This window comes from Periplaneta americana, chromosome 15 (assembly GCF_040183065.1).
Source record: "Periplaneta americana isolate PAMFEO1 chromosome 15, P.americana_PAMFEO1_priV1, whole genome shotgun sequence".
NCBI classification, from domain to species: Eukaryota; Metazoa; Arthropoda; class Insecta; order Blattodea; family Blattidae; genus Periplaneta; species Periplaneta americana.
In genome coordinates, this window is record NC_091131.1 from 23,073,820 (window position 1) to 23,098,246 (window position 24,427).

The 24,427-nt window shown below is 35.0% G+C and overlaps 1 protein-coding gene across 4 annotated transcripts in view; it reads left to right on the forward strand.

Moving 5' to 3' along the window:
* Positions 1-24,427, forward strand: part of LOC138714731 (protein abrupt-like) — a 76,130-nt gene that overhangs the window by 30,724 nt on the left and 20,979 nt on the right. The window contains exons 7-8 of one of the 4 annotated variants that reach the window (XM_069846825.1): positions 7,131-7,742; positions 14,680-17,025. The exons of 1 other annotated variant lie outside the window; for it this stretch is intronic. In XM_069846825.1, coding sequence (XP_069702926.1) covers positions 7,131-7,742; positions 14,680-14,813 — 746 coding nt within the window. In that variant the 3' untranslated portion in view covers positions 14,814-17,025. Of the gene's footprint in view, positions 1-7,130; positions 7,743-14,679; positions 17,026-24,427 lie in introns of those variants that run through there. 2 more of the 4 variants (XM_069846826.1, XM_069846827.1) reach the window with 2 other exon arrangements.

Consider the following 24,427-nt stretch of genomic DNA (forward strand, 5'->3'; position numbering starts at 1 on the left):
AATGGCTTAATATTGGTTATTTATGGAGAAAAATTCGCTCCGGTGGCGAGGATCGAACTCAGGACCCCCAGTCCTACGCACTGGACGCTCTAACCACTGAGCTACGCCGTGGCCTTACTCCATGCTCGACATATATATTTACACATATATTATATTAACAGTCATACACAAGAAGTGCACTCAATTGAGTGACTTGGTGGCCAGGACTCCACAGTGTATATGCACTGTTGGGCGAATGATCTACGTAAACTGGGGGTCCCAGGTTCGATCCTCGACACCGAAGCGAATTTTTTCCGTAAATAACCGATGGTAACCATAACAGATAATTTTGTAGGCCCAAAAATTAACCTTTACGTAAATGGCTTGATAGTCATGTTAAAATATTGTCCAACTATTTGTACTTTAATACAGAACAATTTCATTCTCAATGGGCAACTTTTGAAAATCATATGTTCTTGGCAATGATTATAAACAAAATCCAGGTTTTACTAATATGTCGATTTATGGGACTTATGATGAAATTATCTTTGATATTCAACTAATAATTATTTAATTGAGATTTGTGACTGACATAAATCGGTATAATTGCATGCAACTTTCTTATTCACAACCATTTTAATTTTACGCACTGTATAAAGCTGTGAGGCAGTTTGTATTACAGAGTTATTGAAGCTAGGATTATACAGCTCTGTAGAAATATAAATATTTTCCAAAACTAATTAACTGTTTCTGACAACAATAGATTTATTTGGAATTATGTTTCAGTTTGAACAATATTTTATACAATAACTGAATACAGTGATTCCATAATGTGATTGGTCGATGAAAAGCTGAAAATCGAGTTAATAAAAGCAACTGTTCATAGTTAACCTGAAAATTTGTACTGTCATAGAAAATTGCGTACGGTAATTCATATTAATGTATTAACAGTAGTCATGACAGAATTTTTCAACTTCTAGAGTTTTTAAGTTAGGTATCATTATGAAATTTTTACCACATGTTTATGCACTTATTACTACATACTGTACCAAATTTGGACTATGTGGTCTATTAGTTCTCAATTTATTAGCATTTATTACCTTTTAATTATCAGTCGGTATAAAAAATTCTTTGCATAATAGTTTTGATGTGACTGAGCTTAAATTTTGCACAAATATATCTCGCATGTGTATAAACAAATATTGCTCTCGGTTTTAAAATCGTTTGTACATTTTACTGTCCAAAAATTTTTAAGTTTCATATATATTTTTTTCTACTTACATATTTGTTTATTTATTTTTTCATAAATGTCTTATGGATTGACATACGATATTATTCTTCTCTATGCTTAATATTACGTGATTTCATTGTAGCTGTTACTTTATTTCAGTTTATATTTTATTTTATTTCTATATTCCTCTTATATTAAAAATATATCTGAACTGTGACTGAACATGAGCACTGCTTATTCCATCCCCAAATTTATTAACATTATTGTATCCTCTTTTTTATACTTATGTATTATTATTTTTTTTCTATTTCTATTGTTTTATATTCTGTATTTTGTATTAATATGTATTTAGACACACACACATATATACATACACACACAGATATATATATATATATATATATATATATATTATTTCATTATTATCGTAATTCAGCCTATCAAAATTTATACTAAAATTCAATGGGCATGAAACCTAGAGCAAATTTTAATTCTTACACTTTTTATAACATGCTGAGAAATGTTCAACTGATTAAGACAAGCTCTGAGTCGAAGGAACATTTTACGTATATAGAACAAAATGGTGAAAAATAAAAAGCTGAGAAAACAAGGGTACTTGATTTTCCAATAAAAAATGCAAGCCTTTTAAAAATATCCGATGAGGACCTTAAAAAGGTAGAACAAGTAAATTGATATAATTTTCTGACAGAGAAAGAATTAGACTGCTTTTAATAGAAAAACTAAAAATCAGTATTTTTTTCAAACTCATTAAATTTCAATAATGAATGCCATTAAGCTGTACATTAAATTGAAAATAAACAAGATAAGAATCAATTCGTATTTACATGACAAGAGGTGCCCTTGCATAGTATTATGATTTATACCTTTAGTGGTGTACTGTGACACTAAACTGTCATTGTTTTACATATACAAAATGATTTCTACTTGATAATAAATAATCTGTAAATTGGTTATGAAACTCCTCTTTTTCTTCGAATTTGTTCAATTTTGTTACAATCTGGTGCATGCTAACAACACATGGCTATGGATTTTAATATTATATATTTATTAATTTGTCCTACAAAATAATATCTGTAATATTGACAATTAATATTTGAGGAGAAAAATTCGCTCCGGCGCCGGGAATCGAACCCGGGTCCTTGGTTCTACGTACCAAGTGCTCTGACCACTGAGCTATGCCGGCTTCAATCCACAGCACCGGACCGAATCCTCCTCCTTCAATGTTTCTCTTTTGTGGCCTGATTTCAAGTTAGGCATATATGTTGACGTATACGAGTATGTCCAATGTCAACTGCCATTATACTAGGAGCGCACTCAGCTGAGTGACTTGTTTGGCAGGGATTCCACGTTACGTGCACAGTAATCTGTACAAATATATGCACTGCAGCTATGAGAATATTATAGATTTATTAATTTGTCCTACAGAATAATATCTCAGCTGAATGCGCTCCTAGTATAATGGCAGTTGACATTGAACATGTACGTGAACATATATGCCTAACTTGGAGTCAGGCCACAAAAGGGATACATTGAAGGAGGAGGATTCGATCCGGTGCTGTGGATTGAATACGGCGTAGGTCAGTGGTCAGAGCGCTTGGTACGTAGAACCAAGGACCCGGGTTCGAATCCCAGCACCGGAGCGAATTTTTCTCCTCAAATATTAATTATGAATTTTAAGTTTTCTAAATTTATTGTTTTTAATTTAAGATATGAAAATGGCATTTATGACGCCCAACACATTTTAAAATCAAATAAAATTATAAGTACAACTATCGCTTTTGCCCACCATCGTTTTCAATGTAAATTACATGGATTAAACCAAATACTGTTGCAGTTACAAATAAGTTAATTCATTAGACATCAGTATAATATACTGCAGCCTAGATAGTAGAAATACAATAAAACTATGTAAAAACAAAATTAAGTTAATTTCAAAATTTGTACCCTGTTTTGTCTAGCATCTTTTCTTGCACCACTTGTATGTCTACAGTAGTAACTTTGTATATTGAAGCGAAATTCCCAATAATGTCGAATTTTTTAATATCAAACTTGTAGCCATGTTGCAGCTTTTCATTTTTTGTACTGCCTCTTGTCTTGTGTAAATGTATGATTATTTGTAAATAAATATAATATATTATGCTGATTTGCATTGCATACATTTAAATGCCATATTTGATTGAGAAGTTTTTTTTAACACTTGAAATATTCTTAAAGCACCATTATGTTCAAAGCATTTATTTTTTATCCGTTATTTTTCGTGAAATGTTACATGTTTCATTACTTAGAAGAAAGCTTGATTGAAATATAAATTGAAACAGAAAACATCCTGAAGCTACTAGTTGCATTCAGGTAAGTTATTTGTGTGTTATTATTTTTATTTATATGACTTCACTTTCTGCTAATATAGTTTATTTAATAATAAGAATCATAAAACTCCATACTCTCTTAAGACCGAACAAATTTCGGGATTTTGCTGTGTGACAGTTACTATGATAGAAAATATATCGTGAGAGTGTGAAGTTCAATGGTTCAACTTTTATCATTACTCTTCACTATACGTGTTAATTTTTATTTAATTCAGTAGTTTTTATGCACTTATATAAGTTATTAGTTGCATGTTTATATCTAATACTTTTAAAATATAAAGCAATCAAGTATGGCAGTATTAAGGTTATGCAAGATACTTATATCACATATATGTTCATGTAATTGCTCACTGTGTTCGAATTAGAATTCAACATATTATTACAAGTGCAGTGTTTCAAATTTTGCCTAACTAAAACTGAAAATATTGCGTCATTGTGTTGCAATAAACAAAAATTTTATGATATTTAATAATACAGATACAACAGATTGTCCAGTATGTTCGTTATTATGTCTGTTTCTTGTGTACATTCCATTTTCAGATCTCACTAATTTTCTACATATTATACTTCACTATCCTAGCTAGCCTCCTCCACCATACTCCTCGTCTATTTTCATCATCTCTAACATCTCACTTAACTTCCTATTATACTCCTCTAATTTATTACTTATTTTACATATTATATCCATAATCGTCTCTGGACCAGACACATCCACTTCACCCATTTCTGTTATAAACTCGTCTTCTTTTTTCTTCTCTTCACTTCTCCCAATTTCAGCTCTTGCACTCACAGAAACACTTTCACTTCCCCTCTTGGCATTGACCTTCCTTCCCCCTAAGCTAATTAATTCACTTCCTGAATTACTTAAATTTTTATGCTCGACCATGCCAGAATGTAGTAATTATACACCTGGTAGCAGCCCTTTAATGGACCTCATTAAAGTACACCTATTCATTAAAGTTCAGGTTTTCCACTAATCAGAAAGCACCATTGTAGCAATATGAAAGTGCAAGTATCGATTATTCTCGAATATGCAATCGAAAGACAACCAGCGAAACGTCACGGAGGCTGGAAATCCAATACTGTCGCAGAAGGTTATGTTCTGTTACTATAATAATTAGCGTTAATTGTAAATAATATTCAAATAAATTCAATTTGTCATCTCGTTTTTCAATGTCTAAATCAATTTCCAGGTTATATCAAGATTAATGTTCATTTTACTCTCTAGATTATTTCAAGGTCATTGACATTTGTTCCCCGGAAAAAGTCAATACTTTCGCGTCTGCGCACATCTCACAATTTAAGAGACATTGCACAAGGTCAGTTCCGCTCCCCAGTCAGGTAAGAATAATATGAATACTTATGAATAATTTCAAGTTAGAAATATGGTCGAGCATAAAAAGTCGTATGAAACTTGCCTGTAATGGTAATTAAGACGCTCGTATGAAAATTATAAAACTCGCGCTGATTTCATAAACATACTCGCGTCTTAATTACTACCATTATAGGCTCGTTGTATAATTAACTATTACTCGTGACACTTGACTTCATTACACTTGTACTTAAGCCACTCTTATCTGTTTTCTTCCCATACGTTCACTTTTTATGTTATATGACATATGTACTTTTTAATTAAAGGGACAGTTGTTAAAATATTCTCCAAATTTTTTTAATCGAAAAAATATATATTTCCTCTTGCCATTCAAATACAGGGCTCAACAGAGGAACAGGCGATTAGAATGTGAGATCATCAATTAGTCTGCCATTTATTTCTTGAAAAGGACGTCTGTTTAAGTGACTACCACTGAAATGGACATGTGCTTTGTTAGACTTCCACAAAATGTCAATAAAGTCTTCATCTTCATCTTCTGTTCTTCCCTGGCAGAGACTTTGTATTTATTACTGTTTAGCACAGAAGTAGTGTTTATATTATGATGACAAATTAACTAAGGATCTATGTGGCAACACTGTCTTAGCTTATGGTGCCGAAAAGGCAAGAGACTAATTCAGTTGCTATTGGCTGGACTATTTGTCAGGAGTCACTTCTTTTGCTTAAAGCTTCTTGTACACAATCAAATTTTCCTCAGATCCAACACTTCACAAGACTTTTCAAGACTTGTCAATTTCCGAAGTCATATCACTTACAATACCATACTTTAAAGGAAGCTTTGACTGTCTTGAAAGAAAATAACATGTTCCAATCTATCAAATACTTGACAATTCTTTGAAGGAATTGACCCATGGAATTCGAAAATATTATAGCGCCAATAACTATAAAAACATGGTGTCCTAGCCAACAAAAGTTGTTTGCAAGTCAGTTTAATTCAAAGGATTTAGATATTTATATTGTAATATTGGTAGGTAGGCCTACATAGGTTACAATGAACTTGAAGCACATGTTTTAAAATTATGTCAAATCTTTAGCAATATGAAACAGTCTTTGACAAATATTTTTCAATAATGATCAGTCTTTGTCAAGTTTTCTTGTGAAGTACAATAGAATCTCTCTTAACCAGCACCAATGGGACCAGACTAGTTCTGGATACGAGATTTTGCCAGATAATTGAATAAATACCGGTATATACAAAAAAAGTTCGTATTTCATGGTGCCAAATGTTGAAACTGCAGCCATGTGAAGCTTATTTCTCTATCACTTGCTCATAACTGAATACATAACTGAATAAACATAAAAACTGTATGGATTTTCCTTATTAAAACACATCACTCGCACAACACAAATAATACACTAATAATTCTAGGTTAGAATATTAACTGAAAATTAAAGCTCATGCGTACTTCCTAATGTGGCAAAACTGACTGCCTGAACATAACTAAATAAACATAAAAACTGTGTGGATTTTCCTTATTAAAACACATCACACAACACAAATAATACACTAAAGTTAGGTTCGAATATTCACTGAAAATGGAAGCTTGTGCGAACTTCTAATGTGGCAACAATGGTAGTCTGAACACTAATTTTAGGTTCGAATATTCACTGAAAACGAAAGTTCGTGCAAACTTCCTAATGTGGCAAAACTTATGGCCCAGACAATGGCAATGTGGCAGTTTTTTTTTTTGCTGTTGTTTTGGTATTGCCGGTTATGAGGGATTTTACTGTATTGAACTGGAAGAAAAATTTGGTCGTATACAAACAGCTTTACTCATAGTTGAAACAGAATTAACATGATTACAAGCAAAATGGAGTACAGTGGCTATATTTATCATGGAATTTGAATATCTATTATCTATAAACACTGTATTCAAATGGGCAATAATGTTAAGATAAGTAGCATTTTTTTTTTTTCGAGCAAAGAAATCTAGTATTAGCTAGCAAAAACATTTTGAAAACAGTAACATATAAAGAATGTTTGTGTCTGTGTATGTATAGTAATAGTGTGAATACCTTATTTGATTTTGAAAACTTCTCCTCTGACATTAACACAGTGTTAATCTTGCACAACCTTAGTATATGTAAATGCAAATCACTACACTGCTGTCATTTCTGACAAGAATTGCTTGAATGATATCAGTTCAATTTGCTGTATTAGCAGGATCAGGTGTCAGGACACATGACGAATCAAGATCTGAAGAAGTGACGGTGTCCTTATTTAACAATGGCAGTAAACAGTGGAAGGCCGCAAGTTCTAGCAGAACTGTACGCAGTCCGTCCACTTCAGAGACTGACAAACACAATCACATGATCAGTTTCAAACCATGGAGGACGCTGATGGAGAAGAGAAATGAGGATAGACAGGATAATTCTATACTCAGTGACAAATCTCATGAAAATCTGCCCGAAATTATGGAACTGGACTCTCCTGAGTTTTCAAGAAAAGATCCATTACATCAGAACAGCGAACAACAAATGTATAGTTCAGGACAACCATTAGATGTAAAATCTGTGAGACCAACTCTATATGCACCAAAAGAAAAAATAACCTCGAGATATGAAGCTATTGAACATATGCTGAATATATCCCCACAACTTCGACTCCAAATGCTAATGTGTAGGGAGTACAAGAAATACACCAACATCCTGCTGGTAGCCATGTTTGGGAGAGACATGCTGGCCACTCACAGTCTGAATGGCACTGGAACCTCCAAACCAAGACTGGATTGTGAGAAAGTGAACTGTGTCATAGGTAATGTATCTCTTTCCCACCAATCAACAATCATGCCAGTCATTTAAGTTTCAGTCTTATTTGTACTTATTTGAAGATTAGTCAATGCTGAAAAAAGAGGGGAGATGGTGAATAGCGGTAATTTTTGTGGTGGTGGTGGGGTAGTGATGATGATGGTCTTAGAGATAGTAGTAATGTTAATGTGGTGGTTGTTAAAAGTGACGTTGCTGTTGATTGCTGTGGTCTTAGAGGTGGTAGTGATTAGTGTTGATATTGTGACAGAGTTGGGATGCGATCTCTCTACCGGTGGGGGGGTTGCGGGGTCGGTCGTGGTTCGGCGCGGGTTGCGCGCGCGTCTGCTTCCTGTGTCATGTGCTGTGGCGTAGAGAGGAGAGAGGAGAGGAGAGGAGAGGAGAGGAGAGAGAGCGACCACAGCAGAGAGGGGAGAAATCCAGAGAAGTCTGGATAGGCGTTATCTTCTAGGCATCTGTCGACTGATCGCGAACTCTCCAGAAACTATGGTTTAGTTATAAATACGACAACGACTAAACTGCTGCTCGAGTTCACTCGTGTGTCGTATTTATAACTAAACCATAGTTTCTGGAGAGTACGATCTCACGAACAATCGACCGGTGCCTAGAAGATAACGCCTATCCAGAGTTCTCTGTATTTCTCCCCTCAGTCACGAGCTGCTTTACTCCCTCCTCACCCTTCGTCGTGTCCGCGCTTCCACCTCGTGACAATCTCTTACGTCTGTCCCCTCCAGACCCGAGCGGCCGCAGCGAAGAAGGTGGCTGCGTCGCTCGTTTTCCTCGTGCACCCCCGACCTCTGTGGGATGCTCTCGACTCCCGACTGTCACATTAGTTCTAGTTTTGGTTGTAGTGGCAATGACTGTTGTTTATATGGTGATAGTTGTGATTCTTGTGGTGATCTTAAAGGTGGTGGTGGTAGCAGCAGTGACGGCTGATGTGGTAATAGTTGTGGCAAGTGGTGGTGGTTGTAGTGGTCCTAAAGATAGTAGTCTTTCTTCAAGGTGGTAGTTGTTGTGGTCTTCAAGGTGGTGAGGGTGATGACTGCGGTGCTAGTTATTGTTTTAGAAGTTGTCATGGTTGTTGTGGTGGTTTTAAAGGTGTTGTGGTGACAATAGTGATGTTCCATGCTGAATCTTTCGTGCACTACTTTTAACACTTGAATATAAATAATTGATTAAATGGCGATCTTACTCGTGTTAATTATGTAAGCACGTGTGGCTTACAGCTGTTTCAGTGCTACTTGACACCATCCTCACAGCCTACTAGATCTCGGCGCTATCACAACTTCGCTACCTGTTGTGTGGGTGCATTCGTGTGATGAAGAGTTGTGTCAAATAGTGTGTGTGTTCTGAAATTGATCTGTGTGTCGAGAATTTGATTAGGGTGTGTTTTAGTGTGTCTATATATATTTCATATTGTTCTAGTGCGTTGAGTTTTTGGTTTTTGGGTTGTATGTGTAGAATTTCCATGTCTGTATTTATGTTATTGTATGTGTGGTTAGCATTAGTTATGTGTTCGGTATATGTAGATGTATTGTGTCCTCTGGTGTTCCAAACTCGATACAAAGAACACATTAAAGCAATAACCAGAGGACACAATACATCTACATATGCTGAACACATAACTAATGCTAACCACACATACAGTAACATAAATACAGACATGAAAATTCTACACATACAACCCAAAAACTCAACACACTAGAAAAATATGAAATATACAGACACACCAAAACACACCCTAATCAAATTCTCAACACACAGATCAATTTTAGAACACACACACTATTTCACACAACTCATCACACGAACGCACCCACACAACAGGCAAGGAAGTTGAGATAGCGCCGAGATCTAGTAGGCTCTGAGGATGGTGTCAAGTAGCACCAAAACAGCTGTAAGCCGCACATGCTTACATAATTAACACGAGTAAGATCGCCATTTAATCAATTATTAATAGTGATGTCTTAGAGTAACTAGTAGTGGTTGTTACTGTGGTGGTCTTGGAGGTGTTGGCATTGATCATGGTTGATGTGGTGGTCTTAGATATGGAGATGATGGTTATGATGTGGTGGTGGTGGTGGTGGTGGTCATAGAGTTGGTGGTGATTGTTGTTTATGTGGTGATAGTTATGATGGTATTACATATAATGATGGTGGTGTTGGTCATAGAGGTGGTGGTAGTTATGGAGGTCTTAGATGTGGGGATGGTGCAGTAGTGGTCATAGAGGTTGTAGTTTGCTGGTCTTAGAAGTGGTAGTTGTGGTTGGTATTGTAGTCACAGAAATGGTGGTTGTTGTTGTGATGTTTGTGCTAGTAGTGACAGTGATGGTTGTTAGGATATAATTGTTGTGGCAGTGATATTGATAGCTGATAACATCAATTGTGGCAAAAATGATAAGGTAATTTTTATGTATTGTCTCTTTTCAACTACAAAGGGTATTCGGAAATGAGTGGAAGGGGAGACTAGTAATAAAAAAACTAAGTCATTTTATTCAGTACAAAAAACACAGGATCTATCAGATTCTGTTCCTTTGCTAGGAAGCTGTCATTGGACTGAGCTACGTCTAGATCCCATATGTGGTAGTAGTGATTGTTATTGTCATTGTGATGGTAGTGGTGATAGTAGTGATCTTTATGGAGGAGATTTAGAATAGTTTAGCATTGGCTTTTGGACTATGGCTCATTTTTACATTTCCAAAGTAAATTAAACACAAACAATATTGAATTAAATTACCTATCTCATTTACAACTATGTCAGAATTTGCTGTGAGAATTTATATTAAATTAATGATTAACTGTAAATTATTACAACTTCAACAAACTGTGGGCCTTCTGCAGGCTGAGTTATGTTGAAGTATATTAATCTTATCTGAAGGTTATCTTTAATTAATTGTTATGTACACATTTTGTTTACTATCAGAAAATCGTTGCCATCATTCTATATATAAATATTAGTAATTACAGTAAAACCCCGATAAGACGCTGTTCAAGGGACCGGGTGTAAACTGCGTATTAACCAGGACTGTGTATTAGGCGGGTATACTAATTTTGACTTATATACAGTATCTATTAGCATTTTTCTTTATTGAAATACATGATTCATGAAAGGTAATATAGTATTACTCCATTATGTAATTACTGTACTGTACGTCAAAGACATTTACAATATGTACTGTACTTAATTCTTTCGGAAAAAAAGTAATTTATAGTTGTTTGCCATGTGCGTGTTCTCCAAGTCCTCATGTTTACCACACTTCAGTTTCCTGCGATTATATCTTCCCGACGATGTCGCAGCTGTAGTGATTGTGTCGCGATTATTTATTATCATTCTTAATATCGATGATGGGATTCCTAATGAATTAGAGTGTTGTTTCTGAGTAAGAGTACTGTTTTCGTCGTACTTTCGTAAGATTTACAATTTTTCCGACACAGAAAGCGCTTTTCGTTTAACACTCATTGTAATGACATTCACACACACTTGAATACGCTAAAGGACAACAAAATGCCCAGCAAAAATTTACAGAATTTTATTACGGCCGAGTGAGGAATGCTGTTTGAGAAAGAGGGTTAGCAAGAGGGTGAGGTATTGTAACTGTATGTAGGCTTTAAGCGCGCAGGTAAGGAGTCGAATAAACAAGAGAGTGGTGTATACTAAGGCATGAAGTATGAAGGTTTAAATGTGCAGGTAAAGGGTCGAATACCAATACTTTTCAGGTTAATGGCACCAGTGAGTTCAGTGACTAAGATGTTTCATTGCTGTTACAGTACATTGCTCAAAATTACATCGAAAATATTTCACAAAAACAGCCTATTATGCGGGACTTGAGTGCAGCAAACGGGGTATTTTGTAAAGGTGTTATGTATGAAATGTGCAGGCACTGGACAAAAAAAGCGTATTACACGGGATAGCATAATAAGCAGACGTGTCTTATCGAGGTTTTACTGTAATTAGTTTTAATGCTTTGTAATATCATAAATAAGTAATTTTGACAGAAATATAAAATGGGAAGGGTATTTGTTCAAAACATTTATACTGTTCTGAGGAAATAAAAACTTACTGAATGCCTATGTTTAGAAATGTTCATATATGCTGTCTTTCAGTTTAGAATTTCAAAGAACTTGACTCTGTAACAATTTTACACGGACAGGTTACCACATATAATAATAATAATAATAATAATAATAAAAAAGAAGTGTGTAACTCTTGACTTGTTCCACATCTTAAAGATTTAACGCTAATGTAAGATCTATGGAATACAATAAATCAAATGAAAAATGAAAATGAACCTCAATTTAATATTTGATGAAATAAATACAGTTTATATCGGTTTTGCATAAAAATTTAACACTTTTTTTTGAGGACAGTAAAGGAAATCTTGATGATTTTTTTTTTTCATCTGAGTTTTCACAATTTAAGTAGTACACTTGTAATATTAAGACATAAATGAATATGTTTAGGGTTACCATGAGAAGAAATTCTATAGGAGGACATGGAATCTAAAATACGAGGACATTTCTGAAAAAAGGAGGACTTTTTAAAAATTGATATGAACAAAATTAAAGATAAAAACAATGGCTCACCTCAGTTTTCTCGCTAGTTGCTGGATCAGTATTAAATCTGTACCCTACTTATCGCTGGAGCCCACTTTGTGCACAAGAGTCTGAAGGGACCAACTTATATCTTGTAACAAATAACTATGGAACTGTTCACAGGAATTATATTTCACCATGATGATACCTCTGACTGTCTTCATTAGCATGCAATTTCGTTCTTTTGTCCCTTGAGCAGACATTAGGGAAAATACTCTCTCAGCACTTCCATTGTGACTTGGGATAAATAAATAGAACTGACATATTTTTAAGAGTTCTGATAAAGTTTCAGTGCTCGCAGAACTATTGGGATTGAAGAATTTGCACCATTGTTTATCTAAACTTAAATATTTACTTACTTACAAATGGCTTTTAAGGAACCCGAAGGTTCACTGCCGCCCTCACATAAGCCCGCCAGCGGTCCCTATCCTGTGCAAGATTAATCCAGTCTCTATCATCATACCCCACCTCCCTCAAATCCATTTTAATATTATCCTCCCATCTACGTCTCGGCCTCCCTAAAGGTCTTTTTCCCTCCGGTCTCCCAACTAGCTCTATATGCATTTCTGGATTCGCCCATACGTGCTACATGCCCTGCCCATCTCAAACGTCTGGATTTAATGTTCCTAATTATGTCAGGTGAAGAATACAATGCGTGCAGTTCTGCGTTGTGTAACTTTCTCCATTCTCCTGTAACTTCATCCCGCTTAGCCCCAAATATTTTCCTAAGCACCTTATTCTCAAACACCCTTAACCTATGTTCCTCTCTCAGAGTGAGAGTCCAAGTTTCACAACCATACAGAAGAACCGGTAATATAACTGTTTTATAAATTCTAACTTAAATCTTTGTCAAAATTAACTTGATTGGCATATCTTTGTACATTGCAGAATAAAATTGATAAAATTGCTTAGAATCATGAATAGTGACATTTTTAAAGTGTAAGAATTCAATGCCTGTCAATAGGTCATCGTATTTTAGGTTTTTTATGTGCTCCAGCTTCAACCATTGAAAGCAGGTTTTCACGATTTGTTTAGATATTCTATGCATAATATCGCACATTATTCAATATTCATATTAATTCTAGTTGAAGTACGAAATGCCGGACATTTCAAATTTTTTAAAAATGGCTGCCGGACAGGATAGAATGATTAAAAAAGAGGACATGTCCTCCTTTTGGTAACCCTAAATATGTTGTTATATGCATTAGTCTTATCTGCAGCTATCATCTATGTGCAAAGTTAATATAGAAAGGAAAATAAATAATAAAATTCATAGTACTTCATGAAAGATTAACATATACAGTAGAACTTGGTTATAACGACATCCAAGGGACCTTAAAAATTGTGTTGTTATAAACGAGTATCGTAGTAACCGAGATTCACATTATCAATCTAGTGAGGTGGAAAATGAAAAACAACAAACTTAATTAGACTTATTTTAGATTTATGTATTGACTTTTAAGCCTACAATGAACATAATAAAATACACGTAGGCCTACAATTATAAATACAGTATTCTGTATTAAAACAATTTGTTCAGTACTCACCAAACTACTTTACATAGAAGTGAAGTAATCAGTCATTTTACTCTGTTGTCTTCTACTTGCCCAATACTCACTTTCTAGGCCTAAATTACGTTCTATGTTCATAATTTCAGTTGCAATTTCACTGCTCCCTTCCCTAGCTTCATAGAACACATTCATAATTCTAATTACTTCTAAAGCGTCACTCACTTCTTTTAGTGGCCATACTGTGTTAAAATGCGTGCACTTAGTGAAAACTTCCTGTCGAAACTGATCTAATACCACATGAATTCGGGCAGATTACAATGGGGTGGGGAATCTGCCTGCATTCCAGAAGTCTGTGACAGGAGACTGTAAAGAATTTGTCAGGGTCAGATTTCAACAAAATATTTCTTAAAATACTTTGGTTCTTAGAAAATCTTATTCCAAACTGAGGTTGAAAATGACGTTATATGCGAGGTAGACGCATATACGTTTGTCGTATTAAGCAAGGTAGGAAAGCATATGTCTTATGGGGAATTAGTTGGGACCACGGAATATTTGACATTATAGGCGAGGTGTCGCACAAAACGAGGTCGCTATAACCAAGTTCTACTGTACTTTTATATTTCTTATTCACTAGTTGGAAATATTTTCTGCAAATCTTACCTTTTTACTTAGTAGATGCATCTATGCATCTACCAATTTTTAAAAAGAACTGATTACAACTACAATTTATTATATGATATTGAATTAAGAAAAATTTAATGCACAACAACATTATAAAATTAGCTGATACAAGGTACCAATATATCTTTTCTTGTTTTTACAGAAGCTGTCATGACCAAGTTTGGAGTGGACCAGCATCATGTTAAAGAAGCTATAAGAATAAAACTTAACAATGAAGACAAGCTGAAGAAACGTCTGACTCAGAAAGTTTCTACTAGTTTTATTGGTCTACAGTGAAAGCAGAACCACACACTATGAAGAAATGTAGAAATTAAGGTTGAGGATGTTTCAATACATAAGAGCAATGCCTCTATATACAGTATTAATCAAAGCAATGTTAGTTATAAATGCATGTGACTTCTCTATAGGATATTCAAGTACAAATGTGAGCATGATATTTTTTGTTACAATAAACTTTAATGCCTTCATCACTTTTCAACAAAGATATCACGATAATGTCTTTCATAGTTATGAATGAACATTTTATGATGCAAGTAGTTTTACTATAGCTTTTCAGTGAGAATGTACTGGGTGTTCAGTTCTAAGTGTGTCATGGCTCGCTGTATGCCGTCACATGGCTAGTCGTTGAGCCTAGAGAATTCAATCTTCCTACACTTCCGCAAAGGCATATTACTTATGTGTCAGAGAAGTTGCCTATCAAGTACGGCATTCATTCTGAAGAGTACTTACTGATACGTACGGTAACACCTGTAGTGGCAGGAATGTGAACTGTTTGGAAACACGTACTGAGGTGAGTTTTTTTCTGACTGTCGGGATATGTGGACGATTACTTACGTTTTGTTGACATTAAGTTCGATGGTCAACATGGACACGGAGCATTTGATTTGTGTTGTGGAATGTTGCCGTATGCAACTGATGATAAATATCCTGCGTACGACTTGCCCGCTCAAAACACAGTTCGAAAGAGGTTATGGTAGCACACAGACTTTACAGACCGCCATCTGTTGCTACGACGTTCAAGCTATACTGTTCTCAAGTTCAGATTGAACGCCTTGATTAATAGGCAAAGTCTCTGACATAAAAGCTGAAACTCGCTTCAAATCGCTGACTCACAATAGTGACGTCATGACACACTTTGAAATGAACACTCAGTATAAGACTCTTAATTCAGTATTATAACGCAAAGTCAGTGTATGTATATTGTAGTGGGCCAGTCAATTATCTCCCATCAGATTGTGGCAACATTGCTATTGGTAAACAATTGCACAGCATGATCACAAACTCACTCATAGTCTCGACAAAGATCACAGCTACATGAGTAGGTGAAATCCAAGACGACATTAGTTGTACCCTCATGTGTTCGTAATTATAATTTTAGTACATCTTGATTACAAAACTTTCAACACTTAGGAATTTAATATATGACGATTACTTTCATGTGTTAATACTGAACTAAGTTTATAAATACCTAGTTGATCTAGTTTCAGCTTGGGAGCCATCTTCAGAACTGGTGATACTAGTGACAGACTACAGTCACTAATCATGATTATCGACCTAATAGTCCACACCTGTGGAGTAACGGTCAGCGCATCTGGCCATGAAACCAGGTGGCCCGGGTTCGATTCCCGGTCGGGGCAAGTTACCTGGTTGAGGTTTTTTCCAGGGTTTTCCCTCAACCTAATATGAGCAAATGCTGGGTAACTCTCTGTGCTGGACTCCAGACTCATTTCACCGGCATTATCACCTTCATCTCATTCAGACACTAAATAACCTAAGATGTTGATAAAGCATCGTAAAATAACCTACTAAAACAAAACTCAACCTAATCGTGATTGGGGTTGTAGTGTGTCACCATCCTGATCGCGATCAGGAGCTTAATTCTGTTTCCAGAACTAGATAATCGTGCTGAGGCACGGCCCAGTGGACGAAAGTAACATTTTAGTGATCTTTGGTTTTGAATCACCTTGATTTATATTATTTAGGCAGTATAGATAGCTTCTGGTGTGGAATTTTGTTACCCCTTCCATTGTATCATGTGAAAGAGAAACGAAAATGAATGGCTAGAAAATGATATTTGGCTACTATTAGATGTATTGTAGAAATTTAATGCAGATCTGAGAAAAATAAAAATAAATATATTAACAAATGGCAGACGAATTATTCATAATTATATGGAGGGCAGTAGAAGTCTGCTGAAAGATGTTTCATTTCAATAAATAATGGATTACAAATTGGAACTGATTTCTTTTTCAGATTTTTAATTACAATCTCTATTACCATGATATCTTTGAGGTTAGGGATCATTTTAAAAATATGTTTTATTAGCATACAAAATAATATAAATGTTAGGCTCACTGATATAATTTTATACATTATAAAATCTCTTTCCAAAATAATATAAATAGTAATGGCATAAATTGCATCAGTTTAGATTGTAAAACATGTAAAAACTTTTAACAAATAAAGTCCCATATCAAGCTGCAAAAAACGACCAAAAAAAAAAAAAAAAAAAAAAAAAAGGAAAAACAATGAACAAACATCAAAACAATATGAACCACAGTCTACTATATACAGTCGCGAAGCTCAATATGTAGTAAAAATGCAAACATGGGTAGTTGCCCACCACTAGGATCGCTACTATCGCCTCATCATCGCAGATCTCTCTCCTAGCAGCCGACAAAATATGTTACACTTTCGTTGTCGTGTTCTTTCGGAAAAATTAACACCTTCCTTCCATTATTGAAATATTAAATGTATAAAGTTAATTTATTATTTTAATGAAGTATATTAAATTCCACCATAAACTCGAAGATACCTGCAAGAAATAAGTTACTAAAATTTTTGTTTGTGCAAAACGAACTGAAATTTACTATAATAGCTTCACTCACTCAAGATTATAGCGGTAATTAACTATGAAACCAATAAATATTAATTTGCATTTCCCTTTACAACAATAATAATGGAAATATGAATTAATGGAGTAACTTACGTGTACCGGTACTTGTAGTGTAGGCTTACGTAGTTAACAAAGTGGGATGAGGTTAAGCAATAATAATCACACCAGAATTGGAAATAAAACGTGATAAATAAATTTTATTGTAACAGACTTTTTCTACGTCTCTAGTAAAGCAACAAATAAAAATAACAACAAAATTAACAGTTATAATTAAAAACTTATCCTTTGAAGAAAAAAGTAGGCCTAAGCAATAATAATCCCACCAGAATTGAAAATAAAACGTGATCAATAAATTTCATTAAAACAAACTTAATTTTTCTACGTCTTTAGTAAAATAACACATAAAAATAATAACAAAATTAATAGTTACAATTAAAGATATATCCTCTGAAGAATAAAAGTAGACCTAACCTTTATTTCTCTGGAAATTTAGCAGCCTAAGTGACAGAACTTTAACCGGTATCTAATGTCCTTTCGGTTAGACTGAAACATTTCATTGTGAAATTTAAGGATATAATGTATTCTAACAGTCACAAAGAACTTCAAATTAACAGTTTTGTTTCTGCACAGCATTCTTGTGGAAACCCAGGAACCTTTCGGAATCTTTCGAAAACCGGAAAAAGGATAACTCTGGCCTCTTTCTCTTACTGTTGCTACAATTTATAGCACTACAAACGTCTCCTCCTTGTCCCATATTATTATTCCAATTATTATATTTTAGCCATTAACATTTTCATTATAACCAATAACGAACATTTCACAAGCATCAATGTGAAATACGCAACGAGCTAGCACTTGATAGAAATACGACACAGTCCAAAGTCGACCATGGACAGTCTATTGTTTCTAGTTGCTAACCGCTTGGAGCGCTTTATCACGAGATTTGCAAAAAAACACCTCAAGCTTCGCGACTGTATATAGTAGACTGTGGTATGAACTTCAGATGCTGTCCAGGACGTAAACAAACATATAACTATGTACATAGAGAAAATTATTTCCTCTATGGTAATCCAGCTGTTGACCAGACGGGACCAAGCATGACCTAGTGTGTCAACACATTTTTGGTAATCGCAATTGGAGATAATCGCGATAATGCTAATCGTGATTAGTGACTGTAGTCTGTCACTAGTATAAGGTCCTTGTGTCTTCTGGTGTTTTCGTTTGGTTTGCTGGGGTGTATTTGTGTTGTGTAGTGTGGACTCAAATAGTGTGTGTGTTCTGAAATTCAGTTGTGTGTTGAGGATTTGTTGGGGGTGTATTTTTGTGTATCTGTATACTTCGTATTGTTCTAGTGTGTTCAGTTTCTGGTTTTTCGGTTGGATATGTAGAATTTCCATGTCTTTGTCTATGTTGCTGTATGTGTGGTTGGCGTTTGTAACATATTTTGCATATGTGGAAGTATTGTGTGATTTGGTTATGGATGTGATGTGTTCCTTGTAACATGTTTGAAAGGACAGCCATAACTAAATCACATAACACTTCCACATATGCAAAATACATCACAAACGCCAACCACAACTACAGCAACATAGACAAAGACATGGAAATTCTGCATATCCAACCGAAAAACCAGAAACTGAACACACTAGAACAATACGAAGTATACAGATACACAAAAATACACCCCCAACAAATCCTCAACACACAACTGAATTTCAGAACACACACACTATTTGACTCCATACTACACAACACAAATGCATCCCAGCAAACTAAATGAAAACACTGGAAAACGCAAGGACCTCACCAATTTAGAAGATGGCTCCCAAGTTGAAACTAGTCAACTAGATATTTAGAAACTTAATTCAATATTAACACATGAAAGTAATCACCGTAAATTCATTCATTTATCCATTATTAGCACTACAGCCCATGAAGGGCCTAGGCTTCCTTAACCAGTAGAAACCATTCATCTCTATCTTGAGCCTGTTGTCTCCATCTCTTGCATCCAACTCTCCGCAGATCATCCTCCACATCCTGAAGCCACCTCAGCCTTGGTCTTCCTCTCTTCCTTAATCCTCTGGGTGTCCATATAATGCCCATTTAGGTAATCGGCCTTCTGGCATACGTTCAAGATGTCCCAACCATCTAAGTCTGCCTTTCTTAATGAAGGAAACTATACTCGGCTCTCCATACAGTTCCATTAGTTCTTTATTTGTTCTACTTCTAAACTGACCATTTTCAAAATGGGGACCATATATCTTTCTCAGAACTTTTCTTTCCCAAACTGCTAGCATATTTTCATTATTTATTGTTAAAACCCAAGCTTCACTAGCATATGTAACCACTGGTCTTAGAATAGTTTTATAAATTGTTTTCTTTGCAGATCTGGATAATGAACTGAGTTTAAATAGTTTTCCAAGTCCAAACAGGCACCTATTACCGGCCATTATTCTTGTCTTTATTTCTGAGGATATATTATATCACCGTAAATTATATTTCATAAATATAATGTTAGCTTGTAATGGCACACAGGTATAATATTGTACCACAAGTGTTTGTATACTTTTATTATGTATTAACATAACAAATAGCAGTGCTGGAGCAGGAATCTATTCTAAACTATTCTGTCAATATATAACTCTAGGAAGTAACAACGCGGCTTTTGATGGAGAAATTAAAGTCATACACAATCTCATTCTCAGAGTACAAATGTTCATTAAAGCTGTATTACTCATAGATTCAAAAGCAGCAATTCAAGCAGTTGCTTCCAATCACATAACTGATGACTACAGTTCGCATTTCCATGCATTATCAAATCTTAAAACATGAGTACATTCTTGCACTGTCATATGACAAAACATGGACAATGAAGCGAGAAAACAGTAAAAATATGCACTATTAAAATTGAGTTCTACATTATGTTACATTTTTATTTTATTTTGAAACAACGTACTACAACTAATTTCTCAATTTTCTTCACTTATGCTCATATGTTTATCTGAAGCATGTTCTTGAATAAAGAAAATGATCTTTCTAAGTCATAAGAAGTGATAGGTGCATATTTAAGCTAAGAAATTTGGAACAGAGTGAGGTCGAATTGTAACTCTCTTGTATTTCCGCATTACCGTGACCCCATTGGGAATCGAACCCCTGATCTTCTGACTTTGCAGCGTTATGCCTTAACCGCAATGCTATTGTGTGGCCCAAAATACACAAGTACTTACATCTCTATTACAACAATCACAATGAACTACATCACGGTCCATCTTTAGAAATTTCTCAATGCATTCTGACACAATGGGACACACTCACGGACAGGAGAACGCGAATTCGATTATGCGCACTGTTCAAAACATACAGAGGTGAGCCTGCCTGGAAAGAAATAAAAAATAGGTTGCAGTCGCCAAATTACTCTTCAAGGAACGACCACTCATATAAATTGAGGGAAAGAAGGCAGAGGACGGACACTGGAAAGTTTTCTTTTCTCAATCGTACTATCAGGGACTGGAATGCTTTACCTGCAGACTTACTAAAGGCTTTACCAACAACCAAAAATGTATTTAAAAATAGGCTTAAGGACCTTACTAATAGACGGTAATTATACACAGTACTTAAATGGTGTAAATGATATGTTGTTATTGAAGTGTTGTATCAGTGAAGAATTATGTTGTGTCAGTGAAGTGTGTTGTATCAGTGAAGAAGTATGTCGTGTCAGTGAAGTGTGCTGTGTAAGTGAAACGTGTTCCTGTCAGTGAAGCTGTATAGGTTATAGTGGCAAGTGCAAAGTATTTGAACAGTGAAATGTTTTTGAAGTGTTAGTGAAATCAGGATAGAATCAGTGAAATGTGTCATAGTTCCAGTGCAGTGAGTGAGTTGACAGCGAAATGAGTGTAATGTGGAAAGGTACTTGTGCAGATATGAACATATACTCGTGGGTTTTAGTTCGATCTTAGTTTTAAGATACAAATTAGAATATTTCAAATGTTATTTTAAGTGATCGTTTCATTTAATTTAGTATATTCCCTGTTGTTGTTATTATTATTATTATTATTATTATTATTATTAGTATTAATTATTAGTATTATCATTAATTGTATTTTTAATTAATGAGTTTATTATTGTCATTATTGAGTGTAATTAGTTACCACTGCCACCGGGTATATACCCATTGCAGTGTGAATAAATACATACATACACATACAAGATCTCTTCTTGCAGTTCTAACAGGAGCTACAGAAACACTTCACAATTCGACACAAAAATTATACTAAATTGCAGTTTGCATGCCTGCTGCTTCTGCGTTCCTTTCAATATTTTGACCTCCAGCTTGTAGCAAGTGAGAGTTGGGGTTGGAAATTCTAATGTAACAAAGGGGAGTTTAGCGGAAAGTCCAAAGACTACTTGTCAGGTAGGATGCCACGAAACTATATTATCGATAGCTTTTTTTTTCCTCAATAGACAAAAAATGTGGAAATACCAGCATTTCTACAAAGCAGCATTCATAAAAGGCACCATTATGCAAGTTAACATAATATATGCACTGAAGTAAAAAAAGAAGGACATTTATATGCAATATAAAAGTTTAAATATGTGCTATTAAATGTAAAATCGTCAAAATATGCATTATGCATGAATTTACTCCCAGAAAAGGCCAAAACATGCAAACATGCATGTATGTATGTGTATGTATTTATTCACACTGCAATGGGTATATACCCGGTGGCAGTGGTAACTAATTACACTCAATAATGACAATAATAAACTTGTTAATTAAAAATACACTTAATAATAATACCAATAATTAATACTAATAATAATAATAATAATAATAATAATAATAATAATAATAATAATAATAGGGAATATCCTAAATTAAATGAAGCACTATCACTTAAAATAACATTTAAAATAAATCTAATATGTATCTTAAATCTAAGTTCGAACTAAAACCCACGAGTATGATATGTTCATATCTGCACAAGTACCTTTTCACATTACACTCATTTCGCTGTCAACTCACTCACTGCACTGGAACTACGACACATTTCACTGATTCTATCCTGATTTCACTAACACTAACATTTCACTGTTCAAATACTTTGCACTGCCACTATAAACTATAAAGCTTCCCTGACAGGAACACGTTTCACTGACACAACACACTTCACTGACACAACATAATTCTTCACTGATACAACACTTCAATAACAAAATATCATTTACATCCTTTACATACTGTGTATAATTATCGTCTATTAGTAAAGTCCTTAAGCCTATTTTTAAATATATTTTTGGATGTTGGTAAAGCCTTTTATAAGTCTGCAGGTAAAGCATTCCAGTCCCTGATAGTATGACTGAGAAAAGAAAACTTTCCAGTGTCCGTCCTCTGTCTTCTTTCCCTCAATTTATATGAGTGGTCGTTCCTTGAAGAGTAATTTGGCGGCTGCAACCTATTTTTTATTTCTCTCCAGGCAGGCTCACCTCTGTATGTTTTGAACAGTGCGCATAATCGAATTCGCGTTCTCCTGTCCGTGAGTGTGTCGCATTTTAATGGTAAATTGATATGACCGATGACTCAACTGTGAATGAATGCAGCAAACTATCAGCACTCCTACGAAAGCAAAATAAGATGATATACCTCCAATGGATACCATCACATAATGGGCAATGAAATGGCAGATCAGCTGGCCAAAAAAGGATCACAGAAACAATAGTTTGTAAATACCACAACCATTCGCAGAAGAAAGACTGAAGAAATAAAAGAAGCCTTCAAAAACGAGCAGCTGGAAAAAAATGGGAAAACATCCAGGCTCTATGGAAAAGGGAAAGATCATCAGAAGTCAGTTGGACTGTTGCCTTATGTCTGGACATCACTGCCTTGTTCAGCATGTCTTCTGTGTGGAGAATCAGTGTCATGATCAAGGAACACCTGCTAATTTGCGACAAATTGAAGCCCACAAAATGACAAAAGGAGATATGGTGCATCTGTTTTGGGAAGTTAGAAGAAAAATTATGAAATGTCAAATCCTGTCACTGGATAATAATAATAATAATAATAATAATAATAATAATAATAATAATAATAATTACTTACAAATGGCTTTTAAGGAAGCCGAAGGTTCATTGCCGCCCTCACATAAGCCCGCCATCGGTCCCTATCCTGTGCAAGATTAATCCAGTCTCTATCATCATATCTCACCTCCCTCAAATCCATTTTAATATTATCCTCCCATCTACGTCTCGGCCTCCCTAAAGGTCTTTTTCCCTCTGGTCTCCCAACTAACACTCTATATGCATTTCTGGATTCGCCCATACGTGCTACATGCCCTGCCCATCTCAAATGTCTGGATTTAATGTTCCTAATTATGTCAGGTGAAGAATACAATGCGTGCAGTTATAATAATAGTAATAATAATAATAATAATAACAATAACAATAATAATAATAATAATAATAATAATAATAACAACAACAACAATAATAATAATAATGTATTGACAAATTTGGTTCCTTAAATTCCAAAGTTTCCCCAGGTGTTAATGTTCCAAATCATGACTTAGTGACTAAATTCTGAGAGGCAGGAAGTAGGCATTGCTTGTAAAATTTTCCTAAAAATCGCAGGAAATAGGTATGTCTTACAGTCCTGTGCGAGTTACTGTAAAACTAATCAGGTTAAAACCATACAAATTTACATCATCATCATCATCATCATCCTGTCAAGTACTAGTCCCACAAGAACTGTTACGGCCTGAAAAAGCGATTTTCTTGCCATCTTTTCATAGGTCGACCAAGTGACTGTTTCCCGTTTGGATGATACTTTATTATTGCCTTAGGGGTCCCGGATGAAACCATTCTTGAGACGTGCTCCTTCCAGTTTAACTGATATCTGGAGATGTAGTCCAGTATTGATGACACATTAAGTTCTTGAAGGATATCTTCATTTTTCTTTCGATCCCATTTAGTGTAGCCAGCTGTTCGGCGCATGAATCTC